The sequence below is a fragment of the Lethenteron reissneri genome, chromosome 57 (genome assembly GCF_015708825.2).
Source record: "Lethenteron reissneri isolate LAM-NWPU_2019-01 chromosome 57, ASM1570882v1, whole genome shotgun sequence".
NCBI classification, from domain to species: Eukaryota; Metazoa; Chordata; class Hyperoartia; order Petromyzontiformes; family Petromyzontidae; genus Lethenteron; species Lethenteron reissneri.
This window is the reverse complement of record NC_083835.1, coordinates 8,033,490-8,047,268: the sequence shown is the minus strand read 5'-3', so window position 1 is coordinate 8,047,268 and position 13,779 is coordinate 8,033,490. Positions and strand designations below refer to the sequence as shown.

Genomic DNA, 13,779 nt, shown 5'->3' with positions numbered 1-13,779 from the left:
GGTCGTCGTCGTCGGACGAAGAAGCCGATGCTGGCGCCGGAATAATTTTCTTTCTTACTTGCTTCGACATGCCGTTGCACTTCTGACACCAGTGTAATAAACGACTCGACCACGATATCTGGCTCGGTGTCCTTTATTTGGTTCGGTTTCTGTTTCCCACACGGCTGTCCTTTATTTGGTTCTTTCCACACGGTGCCGACTCCGCTGTCGCTCCCGTCACCGCCAACAGCCCCGCTGTTGGTCTCCGTCGCTCCCGTAGCTCCTTAGCAGCCCCGCTGCTGTCACCCTCACGCAGCCCCTCCGGCTGTGCTCGCTGCAGCCCCCTCTCTGGGTCACTCCCGTAGACTCTGACAGCCTCGTTGCTGTCTCTCTCTGTCGCTCCCGTAGCTCCTGGCAGCCTCACCGCTGCCTCCCTTACACAGCCTCCCTGGCTGTACTCGCTGCAGCTTCACTCCCTCCAGTAGCCCACTACTGTCTCCGGGGTTGGCCACCGCTGGCCGACGGTGCCACCCCTCCTTGGTTCGCCCGGCGTGGCCTCACTCTTTTCCAGTCTTCCACCAACTGCTTTCTCCTTCCGGTTTCACCGCTTAAGGACCCGAACCTTCCTCCCACGTCACATGACTCCACCTCCCCATGACGTCACATCCGGAAGGTCGCTTACGCCCGCATTACACATATGTAGTAACTACATATGTAGTAACTACATATGTACATATGTAGTAACTACATATGTAGTAGCTACTGTTGCTACTAGGATACTCCAGCACTGTCGCTGGAGCGTTGTTTGTTGGCCAACCCACTACCTTCATAGGTTCTGTTCGCAATCAGACACTTGTCCATAATAGACACTTGTCCATAATAGACACTTGTCCCTATAGTCCCTGAAAGGTTCTCTCCGGGGTGGAGTGGGGGGTGATTATTTTTGCCTCTATCCTTCATCTCTGTCCAGATGTGGAGCGCGTTCCTCGGCATCCAGTTCAACGACGCCGACCTCCAATGGCTGTGGGTGCGGCAGCTGCTCAGCCATGCCAGGGGCCGAATCACCCAGGTACACCCCTGTGCACTGGGGCCAAACCCCGATCCGCCCGTCCACTGCGCACCACCCTAAAAGCAGGAAGGACGGCCGCGACCTCTGCCCCGTAAACCCGCAGCGACTCGGCGTGAACTCCACGGCCGCGCCTCAATGGACAGGCGACTGATGTCCCCTTGCGTGACACGAGCCGAACTCGGCAGAGGCCTGCAAGTGGGGAGAGCCTGCGGGGCTCTCTGTGTGCACAGAGGCTCATGTGGAGGCTCACACAGAGGATTACAGGCAAGCCCAGAGGCCCTCAGGCTCACACAGAGGCCTACAGGCAAGTGCATAGGCCCCACTGGCTTGCACAGAGACCCAGACGCAAGCCCAGATGCTCACAGGCTCACACAGAGGCCTACAGGCAAGCGCATAGGCCCCACTGGCTTGCACAGAGACCCAGACGCAAGCCCAGATGCTCACAGGCTCACACAGAGGCCTACAGGCAAGCGCATAGGCCCCACTGGCTTGCACAGAGACCCAGACGCAAGCCCAGAGGCTCACAGGCTCACAAAGAGGCCTATAGGCAAGCGCATAGGCCCACTGGCTTGCGCAGAGACACCCAGAGTCTCGGGCAGAGACCCACAGGCAAGCCCAGTTACCCACGGGCAAGCCCAGAGGCCCACAGGCTCGCGGAGAGGCCCACTGGCTTACGCAGAGGCCCACTGGCTTACGCAGAGGCCCAGAGTATCAGGCGGAGGCCCAGAGACAAGCCCAGAGGCCCACAGGCACGCGGAGAGGCCCACAGGCTCGCGGAGAGGCCCACAGGCTTATGCAGAGGCCCACTAGCTTATGCAGAGGCCCAGAGTCTCAGGCGGAGGCCCAGAGACAAGCCCAGAGGCCCCCAGTCTCGGGCAGAGGCCCCCAGTCTCAGTCAGAGGCCCAGAGGCTCGCTAATAATTGACCCAAGTATCTTTTGTCGTGGGGCTGCTGCAATGGCACCGTGCGTGTGTGTTGTGGGGAGCGGTAGTGTAGGGGTTAGCTATGAACCCGGTGACCCGGGTTTGATTCCTGCTCATGGCCAACACCCAGTAACGATTATCTGAACAGGTCCCGGGGCCTCCCCTAGATCGACTCAGCCTCAAATGACTACCTGGTGCGGTGTGTAAGTAAACATCGCCACTGGGGAGACAATGGCGATCGGGCGTGGTACTGGCCACCCACCCCCTCGTGTGTCGTTCTGGCCTTCATAGGTGCTGCTACTCTCTAACAGCACTTGCCCCCTACAGTCTGTTACAATCTACACGGGGGAATCTTTCTCTTTTTGTCGTGTGTGTGCGCACGCAAGGAGGAGCCACAGCGGCAGCTCGACGTGTTCCTCCGCGCAGGGCGGAAGGGCGCGACACTCCACCCGGTGCTCTACGACTGCCTGGAGAGTGCCGCTCTGGACGCCGTGTGGTCCATCTGCCAGGTGCGAGACGGGGCATTGGGGACATTTAGACAGAGGGATGCACAGAGATTAGACAAATATGATCGTCGTACAGCGTGAGCAGACGGTTGGGGGGGGGGGGCAAGCGCTGTTCGCAAGTAGCTGCGCCTGTGAAGGCCGCCACGGTGGCACACGACGGGGGTGGGTGGCCAGCACCATGGATGGCAGCCTTTGTCTCACACAACGGCAGAGATGCAGATGCATAGAGATGATGCAGTGAGACAAGATGCAGAGAGACACGGAGACAGACGCATACAGACATGGAGACAGACACGTAGAGGTATGGAGACAGAGAGACGTAGAGATAGAGAGATATACAGAGATACAGAGAGAGACACACACGGAGATATAAAACTAAACTTTTTGACTATTTTAATTTTAGCAGGTAAGGCCCACGGCTACTAAATAGCTCTTGTTCAGAAGCCACCTTGGCTACAATTTATAGTTCAATGCAGTGGGCTTATCGCGTGGAAATTTGAAGCAGCAGCTGCATAGAGCAATCCCTCGCCAACCTATGGGGGTTAGGTTCCTGAAAACGGCCACGGTAGGCAAATCCGCGCTTGGTAAGGAACAGGGGGGCTATGGGGATTAGGGGGTTAGGGGAACCACGGCCAGGTCACACTTACCATAGCTTCACCAAGTTACCCGTTTGTTCCCTAAATATAGAATAAACATACAGTACATTGCACGATAACATAATAACACCTAAATACACATTAAATTAACGTTACATATCTGTAATATTGAGGGGAGAAGTCCACTATGTTGATGATGATGACAATCAGATGATGAGGGAAGGGCTCGTTCGAAGGAGGAGGAGGCGGGGGGGGGGCTCAGTCTCCACTTCCTATAGGTCATCAATGCCAGATGATTGGGCAGACGAGGAGGCAGGCGCAGACGAGCTACACAGCACCACAGACTTGCAGATGCACAGAGAGATGATGCAGATAGATGTCATCAACCACTTTGGGTCAGGACTTGCTTTGTGTTTCTTGTAAACCTCACCTGGTATCATCAATTAAAGACATATCACTGTCCCCAGGTGATTTGCTCGTTAGTTTTGATGTAGTTTCTTTGTTCACCAAAGTTCCTGTGCCCAAAACCATTGTAATAATTGAAGATTTGGTTCAACAAGGATAGAATGCTGATGTACCAGCCCTGGAGAGACACTGCCTCACCAATACATTCTTCACCTGGGGTGGAACATTCTACAAACAAACTGAAGGCACCCAAATGGGTTCTCCCTTATCTCCCGTTGTGGCCAACATTTTCATGGAAAAATTTAAGACGGACGCCATCGAGGCATTCACTCTACGCCCGTCCTTGTGGAAGAGGTACGTGGATGACACGTTTGTCATCTGGCCACATGGCCGACCGGCTCTGAAACAATTTCTCAACCACGTCAATTCCATACACCCAGCAATCAAATTCACCATGGAGGTACAAAAGGATGGCATGCTACCTTTCTTGAATGTCTTGATCAAAAAGAGACCAGATAGCTCAATGAGCCATTCTGTCTACAGGAAAGTAACCCATACTGATGCCTACCTAAAACCTGATTCCCACCACCATCTATCCCAGAAGAATTCCCTCATCAAAACGCTACACCATAGAGCTCAATGTATTTCCGACCATGAACACCTAACCAGTGAACTCAAACACGTAAACCAGGCTCTCAAGGCGAATGGATATTCTGACTACACAATCCGCAAAGCCATCACCCGAACCGCGAGGAAGGAGCCATCTGAAGATCAAATCAAATAATCACCTTGCCTTACATAGCAGGGATAACCAAAAAGATTTCCAAAACCTTGAAGATCCAGGTCCGATTTAACACAATGCATAAAATTCGTGATCTGATCCCATCTGTGAAGGAAAAGATTCCTGACATGCAATATCCCGGCACCTACAAACTAAGCTGTATCTGCGGCAGCAGTTACATTGGAGAAACTAAACAACATGTCTCAGACCATGTTCGTGAACATAAGGCAGATTTGAAACACGGTAGGGCCAACACTTCTGCCGTGGCTGATCATTACTTTAATGCGGCTGGCTCACGTGAAATTGATTTCTCTAAGACGATGGTACTTTGCAAGCCCACTGGCTATCAACAAAGATTAGTTCACGAAGCTATCCATATATGCAGACACAGACACAATTTCAACCACGACGAAGGTTTTAAACTCGGCAATCATTGGAAAGATGTCATCAACCACTTTGAGTCATGACTTGATTTGTTTTCTTGTCAACCTCTACCGTCAGCAGTGTGGATGGGTGTAGCGAGGTGCAATGCCCCCCCCCCCCATCTCTACTCCCCTCTCTCTCTCCTTCCTATCTCTACCCTCTTCCTCCCCCCATTGTCAAACACACTCGCTTTACTTGTACTTCTGGTGCTTTGTTCCTACATTGGCGCTGGCTGCCCCGCCCATGCTGTTTATGCTGCACAGCTTTGCTCACTTTGAAAGCCCTTATAAGCAGTTGCATTTGGAGGCTTGCCCCCCCCCCCTTTTCTCTTCGCCTGATGAAAACCGCTTGTGTTGCGATCACGTCGTGGTTTTTTGCTTTTATTTTTAACTAGCGGGAAGTTCCTGGCGTTGCCCGGGTCCAAAAAATATTTCAAACCCACTCTAAAAAATGTAACAGCAGTGTGTACTGACTGCGGTGGTACCTGCTATGATTACAGCAGTGCATACCGACTGTGGTGGTACCTGCTATGTATGCAGTAGTACATGCTGACTGTTTAGCAGTATTTATGGACTCTATAGCACAAAGTACTTACCTGACAGAGTGGCGTGGTGAGGCCTAGTCCCGTGCAGAGCCTCCGGCCTCGCCTAGATTGTACAGCCGGCCGAGGTGGCACCTTGGCGGGTTGGGGGTGGGCTGCTACCCCTAACCCCCCCCCCCCCACCCAGCCACAATCTCCCCGGCTGCTCTGCAGTAATATCTACGGCCTATAGTGGTAGCATCTACCGACTGTATAGTACTAACTGCACGCATCGGGGAGAGGGGGACATCACACAGTGAAGATTTACCTGAGCAATAGTCTATTTTAATAGCATTTATAGCGTGAAATAAAATGTCCCCATCACTCCCACCAAAGGCGTGCGACTTGCATGGGCCGGCCTCCACCAAAAAAGGCGTGAGTTGGTATGGTCGTGCACACGGAATAAATAAATAATAAGCACGCCGAAATCGCACTAAATGGCTAATGAAACTAATTTAAAGTTGACGGATGTGAAAAAGGAATAGCGCATGCTCAGGGTGGGGCTTGCGGCGTGGTCCCTGGCTATTTTTATTTTACGTAAACCCCACCGTTGGAGAGCCAAATCCTTCGCAAGCACGCGAACACACACAAACCCACACACAAACCCACAGACAAATTTTGACATTTATATATATGTAGTGGTTTAAATACGCGCCACGCGTGAGAGATTGCACGCACATGCGAGCACAGTACAGTGGGGGCATGTGAGGACAGGTGTTGTTGTCAAGGCTCGGAAGGGTAGGCCAGAGACGGGTTGAGGATATAATTAAGGACGCAAGACGGTGATTGGTTGGTGAGTGTTGTTGTCGGGGTCTGGCGCCACGTTGTCTGGAAAAACAACAGGTGGTGGAGGGGGGCTAAGAGCGAGGGGCGTTGGAGGGATGCCGATTAATCAATTGGAAGTTAATTGGGTCGGGCATAAATGCAGGGGAGTTGGAGCTGACGGGAGTTCGGGCCTGGGGAGAGAAGAAGACAGTTGGAGCTGAAGCAGTGGAGAAGTATAGGGTAGCAGTGGAGAAGTGTAGGGTAGCAGTAAAGAAGTATAGGGTAGCAGTGGAGAAGTATAGGGTAGCAGTGGAGAAGTATAGGGTAGCAGTGGAAAACTTAAAGGTAACAGCGGAGTGAGCGACGTGGAGAGTAGCGTAGAGTGTGACGACGAAGCCAGCAGAAAGCGGCTAGAGTGTGACGGCGAAGCCAGCAAAAAGCGGCTAGAGTGTGACGGCGAAGCCAGCAGAAAGCGGCTGGAGTGTGACGGAGAAGCCGATAGAGAAGTGGCTGGAGTGTGATGGAGAGCCGCGGGAGAGCAGCTGAACTGTGACAAGGGAAGCGGAGAGGAGAGTCGACGGAGACGCGGAGCGAGCGAGGCAGGCGGAACGTGTCGAGCGAGCGGAGAGCATGTGGGGCAATGTTAAATGATGTTGGTGAAATAAACTGACGAAGGAAAAGTAAGAAGCTGTCGCGTGAAGTTCAGCACTACATATAGAAGCTTTCAATTATTATTTAAAAAATTATCTTTATCTGACTTTACCGAAAGAACCAAGAATATGAATTCCTGCAATCACGAAAGTTTGAAGTCAAAATTTATTATGCAGATAGATGCAGACAGCCCGAAAGGTAGAGAGAGAGAAACATAGAGGAAGTCACGCAGAGACACGGAGACGGAGACATAGACACGTAGATAGAAACCCGCTTCATGTTCAATCCGCCTGCATAGGATAACACAGCGGCAACCTCGATTACTAGATAAAGGAATGCCTCTCTCCGTGCGGCTTTTTTTCTTTCTCCCCTAGAACGAGGAGGAGCTGGCGGAGAAGGAGCTTCAGAAATGCAGCGAGGTGCTGTCGCGCATCCTGGTGGAGGCCTGGCCGAGGAGGGATGGTCAAGCGACCACGGAGCACGAGGAAGTCGTCCTGCACCTGCTTGGCTGGAGGCTTTCGGCACGCTTGCTCGGACTGCACGGTTGAGTTGTCCACCGTACGGCTCTGGGCGGGGGGGGGGGGGGCGCGCGGGGGCGGGGGGTCACGCGTGGAATGCAGGGACTCCCCCCGTGGCAACCCCCCCTAGTAGGGGGGGCGACTTAAAGCATCGTGAGTTGGGATTTTTGACGTGAAAATTGGGGGAGAGCTGACGACGATGATGATCATGATGACGACGATTACGATGACGACGACGATGACGACAATGACGACGACGATAATGACGATGGTAATGATGATGACAACAATGATTACGATGACGACAACGATGATGATGACGATAATGACAACAATGACTACGACGACGATGATGATGACACAATCCCCGCAGGCACCAAGCGCCGTCCAACGGACAGTCTGACGAGAGAGGCGACAATGCTGATGCAGACTGCCCTCAAGACGTTTCAGCAGCTGGTCACCAAGATCCTGGATGGCACCGTCTCCCTGGGCATCCTCCAGCTGGTGCTGGACAGCGCGCTCAGCTTCCACGCCATCTACAGCGTACTGCAGGGTCACGGTGAGATGACCACGCCCGCGCCAAGCGCGGTACAACGGCGCGGGAATTTCCCCCCCCCCCTGGACCTGGCCGTCATGAATGGTAGCTCAACGGAGTGGCTCCTCAAGTGGGAGTTTACAGCAGTCAAGTCTCTCAACACACGTCTCTAAATATGAAGGGAAAAAAGCGGAGCACCCTGAGAAAAATACGCACAATATAAAGGCATCGTCGGGGTTGGGATTGAACCCAGGGCCTCCTGCATACCAGGCAAGGTAGTTAACATCTCGCTACCATGGCGCCAGATTAAGACTAGTCCGCAATTTGATGCGCCGCCTTCTCCTGGGAGACCCAGGGTATGGCTTCTCTTCGGCACAAACCCACAGGGTTAGGAAGGGAGTTTAACTCCATCCGTGTGTGTTCCACCAACCCTCGCTGTTGCTGCCTTCACAGTTCTAGATCACTACAGGCAGCCACGTGTATTACCGTGCTCGCCATCGCCACTGCCACCACCACCTCCACTGCCACCGCCACCACCAACTCCACCACCACCACCGCCATCACAGCCACCACCCTCCACCCCCACCACCACCCCCGTGGCTAAACAAGGTGACGCTGCAGGTCCGGACAGGCGAGAGATGGAGCTCATGCTGACGCGGAGGCAGGAGGAGGTGACAGCGGTGCACGAGGAGGTCCGGAATGTCGAGGCTATGGTGCGCATGTGCCACGCGATTGGGGACATCGTCCAAGGTAAGGGACCCTCTGGGTTAGATTGTGGCCACGTCGGGTCAGAGGTCGGAGACTCCCGGCCGTGGTTACACCGTGGGACGTCGAATTGCACCGAGTCAATGGCTTCAGACAGAGCCGTAGAGTTACACAGAGAGAGCCATCGAGCAACATAGAGAGAGCCGTAGAGTTACATATAGAGAGCCGTAGGCTCGCTCAGAGACCCGTAGACTTACGTAGAAAGAGCCGTATAATTACATAGAGAGAGCCATAGACTTACAAAGAGAGAGCCGGAGACTCGCATAGAGAGAGCCGTAGACTCACATAGATAGAGCCATAGACTCAGATAGAGAGAGCCGTAGGTCCGCATAAAGACGCAGAGACTCACATAGAGAGAGCCGTCGACTTAGAAAGAAAAAGCCATAGACTCACATAGTGAGGGCCGTAGGCTCGTATAGAGATCAATAGACTCACATATAGATCTGTAGACCCACATAGGGACCTACAGACTTGCATTGAAATGCATAGACTCACACAGATATCCATAGGCTCTCATAGAGACCCACAGACTCACACAGACCGGTTGTTATTAAACTGGGGTCTCGAATGCCATCTCGGGTTACATGCATTGGAGGTTCAGGCGAAGGAGACAGTGAGCTTCCAAAAAATAATCTCTGTTGCTGAGCAGAGGCCCAAAATGCCGAGCTTTTTTGGCGTCGTGCGAGCCACGAGTGCCGCACGCTCCTCGGACTGAGCGAGATTTTTAGTGCCCTAAGAGCTGAAGGCAGGACAAGGATGGTTGGAGGAGGAGGTTTCCAGAGACTCGCCGTCACGTCGTTGAAAAGTAGGGGAGCATCGTTGTCGACCCCGCCCCCCCCCCGCCTCGGCCCCACACCCGCAGTGGACGTGTCGGCGCTGGAGAGTCAGTGCGGGCGCAGCCTCGCGCCGTGCCCCCTCCACGACCTGGCCTGGTGGATGGGCAGCGGCTCCGGCGGTGCCATCGTGGTCACCTACTTCGGCATAAGTTCTGAGCTGCGCCAGTTCGCCCGCGGCTGCTTGCTCCTCTCGCGCAGCGTGGCCTTCCTGGAGCTGTGGAAGGAGGCGGCGCTGGCCGCCCGCCACCAGGTCCTCCACCGGGCGGGGGTGGCGGCCGCCTGCTGGTGCGGCGCCTGCCGGCTGGCGTACGAGGCTGCGGCGGCGGCAGCGGCCGGCTCGCCGGCGCTCACGTCTCTCGACTGCGTGCGGCTCCTGGTGTGGCAGCCATCGCTGCGCGCCGCCTGGTCGCTGATCGCCGAGCTGCGCAACGGCGCAGCTCGCCTCCACGACATCCGCCGCCTCTTCGCCGCGCTCGAGGGCCGCCCCGCCGATGTGGGGCCCGAGCTGGCGGCGTTGGCCGCTGGCCTGGGAGGGTCGCCGGACGCCGGGTGGGTCGCTCAGAGGGCCTGGCAGATCGCGCGGTACCAAGAGATGGGGCCAGAGGTGGGCGTGGCGAGGGTCGTGCTGGCGGTAAGGGATGTGCTGGAACTGACCGGAGACTTCGACGCCCTGCTTGAGCTCACGGTAAACACCGGTGGGGGATTTTTGAACCGGTCCTGGGGCATTGCCCTATGTCAACACGGGCTCACAAGAGTACCGAGTGCAGTGTGCAAACATCGCCACTTGGGTAGCCAAAGGCGTCTTGCGTGGTGCTGGGCACCCATCCACTCATTCGCCGTGCAGTCCTTCATAGGTGCTGCTCTAGTGCTACTACTGTTGCTATTTGTTTTTATTTGATCAGATAAGGCCCACTGAGCTGTATAGCTCTTTCAGAAGCGACCTATCACAAATTACATGTCAGGGGAGTGGCTTATCACGTGCAAATGTATTGCAGTAGTCAGATATTCTACATACGTGATGTTGATTCTAAATATGGGGGGGGGGGGGAATCACGCGATCACAGAGAGAGACACGCAGACTCCAAATATACTTTAGGCGGCAGCGGCAGGGTCGGGATCGAACCCACGACCTCGTGTATACCAGTTGAAGTAGTTAACCTCTCGCCACTGCGATGATGATGATAGAGAGACACCGCAAACTCCAAATATACAGCAGCAGGCATCAGGGTCGAGATCTCCTATCCACCGTGGCGTTGTATTCTCGGTCACAGCACTTGCCTCCAACAGTTTGTTAAGGCTATATGGGGGATCTTTGTCTTTGTTACGGAGGGGGGGGGGTAAGGGAGCCCAGCCCTTGGCAGCTCTGGATCCAATGAAGGCCCAAGCCTCAGTCGGGAGGTCACGGGGTCAAATCCTGGCTGAGGGTTGACGTGGCCCATCATCTCTCCGGGGTGAGGGTGAGGTCGATAAAATATGTACCACTTCGTGGGGGAAGTCAACATTGGTTGTCCTGTGGATACACTTTCCCCTCGCCATAAAAATGTGGAATTTCCACCGCCGGAGATGAGCACCAATGCCTCAACGCTCATCTTGGGCAGGAAGCCACAGTATCAGCAGCTAGGAGATGTTAACTACCTCGCCTGGTATGCAGGAGGCCGTGGGTTCAATCCCGACCCTGATGCCTGCTGCTGTATATTTGGAGTTTGCGGTGTCTCTCTCTCCGTGATCGTGTGAAATTCTTCACCGGGTCCCTCCCGTGTTTCCCTCCACATTTAGAATCAACGTCACACGTTTAGAATATGATGATGATTAGCCACTTCGTTGACACATCATTTGTGATAGGTCGCTTCTGAGAAAAGAGTTATACAGCTTAGAGGGTCCTTTCCTCATAAAATAAAAAAATAGTTTAGTTTTTAGTTTATCTCCCAGCGCTCGAGTCAGTCCTCCCCACGCCCCGAAAGGATAACGTGTGGGTAACTCCCACCTCTTCCAAGACGTCTGGCCAGCCTGAAAGAGTAGGCCCGAATACCCGCTAGAGGGGGGACTCTGTCGCGCTCCCCCTCTCTCAGGGATGCCCCTTATTAACATTTTTTTGTTTGTTTACAATCGGTGTCTAAACGGTACCTGCTTCGTCTCTTGTCATCAGCACGAGGAATTTCACAGCAAGAAGATCAAGCACATCACCTCCAAGCTGGTCTCGGCCATGGACACCCTGATGGAGGTCACTCCTGCCAGGCTGGAGTGCCTGGAGCAACTGTCACAGTCCAAGCAGCTGCTGGTCTGGATCAAGGGCACCTTGAAAAGTGGGTTCATCCACAAGGCCCCGAACCTCACGTAGTCAGTGGGAGCACAGAAGTAGAGTACAGTCGCTGTTGCACCAGCGTGGTCAGGCTTCTGCTTGAATCAACACCTGGCGAGCCGCCAGGTGTTGTTTTTTTTCCTAGGCAAAGGCTGGTTTCCACTTTCAGTGTCTCGTCCGCAGGGTCAGAGGCTTCCGCTTGAACCAATGAATCAAAATCTGTATACTGGATGAATCCGATGAGCTCTGAAGCTCTTATTCACAGATGTCCATTCGGTGGTTGGCAGTAGGCAGCTGGTTGAACTGCAAGATGTCTCTGGGCAAGGACCGGTATTGACATTCATTTTCTCAATTTAACACGCAGTAGGCTTTCAATATCCAAAATACAGGTGTTTTTTTGGGTTAGATCACGTAACTATAAATGTGATCAACCCGCCAACACCCAACACACAATCGGTGTGTGGTTGTACTTGTAACGAATAGGCACGTCCTGTTAACGTGACGGAACCTCGCTAGTCGGCTGTGTCGGGTGCTGGCGGGTTTAACGACAAAACATTCCTATTTAATCGCCTTGCACACTCGTAGGCCGTGGCGGCGTCGGCGGTTCTCGCCCACGTTTTTGACCTCATTCCTTCCCGGGGCTCCCGTCGACCACGGCAGATGATAATGATGATGATACCATCATCATCATTATCATCTGCCGGCAGCCTTTCGTTTTTGCAGCCAGACCCTACCTCGCTCCCTCTGCGCTGTTGGCGTTGGCTGGTCTTGTGAAGAGATCTGTAGGCCCATTGTTCGCTGGTGATGGATCTCTCACCTGATTGATTTTGGTTTAACACGCAGTAGGCTTTCGCGACCAATGTCATCCATCAGCCAATGCGAGTGATGACCATCCGAACTGGGCCCTGGGCCTCCCTGAGGTTGTCTCGGCCTCGAGTGAGTAACCCGGCAGGGGTGTGTAAACGTCGCCGCTCGGGGAGACAAAGGCGACCGGGATGTGACCCTCGCCACCCACCCCCCTCGCATCACCATGCCGGCCATCGTAGGCACCCGCTAACAGCACTTGCCCCGACAGCCTGTTAAGGCTACTACGGGGAGAGGGGGATCCTTTGTCTTTAGGGCCGTCCATAAATTACGTCACGCACATTGTGACGATGTGTAAAGAGGGGGGGGGGGGGATTTGAGAAATGTGACGTCACATCAAAATGTGCAACTTTAAATAAATATAGACAACACGTTATACTTCATTAAATAGACTTTTAAATAAATATTTTCTCCTACAACATCATAGTGCAGCGCCACATTTAAATACGCACTACATTGACAATAGTTTAAAGCGATTTGAAGCATGTTTTATTATTTTTCGGGGGGGGGGGGCAGAGCTTTGTGACGTCATATTTGAGGGGGGGGTCTGACTTTTTGTGACGCCGTGTGACACAAGGGGGGGGGGGGTTAAAATCGTCCAAAATCGCATGACGTAATTTATGGATGGCCCCTTTGTGCAGATCTGACCGAGCTGAAGGTGTTCGTGGACCTGGCGTCAATCACGGCTGGCGAGAGCGACCTCGAGGTGGACCGCGTGGCTTTCTTCCACGACGCGGTGCAGGGCTACTCGCCGCTGCTCTACGACCTGCCAGCCGGCGCCGGCTTCCCGGAGCTCGCCGACGCCGCCCGCAGCGTGTGGCGCTCCCTGGACAGCGACGCCAACCTCACCCTCAAGCTGGTACGGCGGCCCTCTACCCCCGCCCGGCACCCCCTGGCACCCCCTCACGGAGAGTCACGCTGCTCAGCGGCGTGAGATCCGTAAAGGATCATCACTCCGTCTCGTCACGTCGGTAGCCGGCCGGCGGCAGCGGTGGCGGCCAGAGGGGTAACGGGGAATCTAGGGCGACTGCCCGGGGTCCCGTGGTGTCACCCCACCCCCCACTACGGACGGCCCTGGTGGTAGCCACGCTGCTGCACGTGACTGCCTGTGGTGATCCAGCGCGGTAGCAGCAGCGAGGGTTGGTGGATCACACACGGATGGGAGGAGCCCGTACCCTGGCTGCGCCAGGAGAAGACGGAATATTAAAGCGGACGTCAATCTGTCCCCGTCTGTGCGGGGATCGAGTGTTGCTCCTCTACCACCTGCTGGTTTTCTCCAGGTGC

At 54.3% G+C, this 13,779-nt stretch overlaps 1 protein-coding gene and 1 long non-coding RNA gene across 2 annotated transcripts in view; both read left to right on the top strand.

Moving 5' to 3' along the window:
• Positions 1-947: 947 nt before the first annotated feature.
• On the top strand, positions 948-7,216 carry LOC133357324 (uncharacterized). Its single transcript, XR_009756954.1, has 3 exons — positions 948-1,048; positions 2,358-2,480; positions 7,053-7,216. It is a non-coding gene; the product is annotated as an uncharacterized LOC133357324 (long non-coding RNA).
• A 358-nt stretch (positions 7,217-7,574) lies between these two features.
• Positions 7,575-13,779, top strand: part of LOC133357223 (E3 ubiquitin-protein ligase rnf213-alpha-like) — an 80,299-nt gene continuing 74,094 nt past the window's right edge. Inside the window, 5 exon segments of the mRNA XM_061575053.1 lie at positions 7,575-7,755; positions 8,353-8,481; positions 9,359-10,017; positions 11,479-11,635; positions 13,137-13,354. Of these exon segments, the coding sequence (XP_061431037.1) occupies positions 7,614-7,755; positions 8,353-8,481; positions 9,359-10,017; positions 11,479-11,635; positions 13,137-13,354 (1,305 nt within the window). The 5' untranslated portion in view covers positions 7,575-7,613.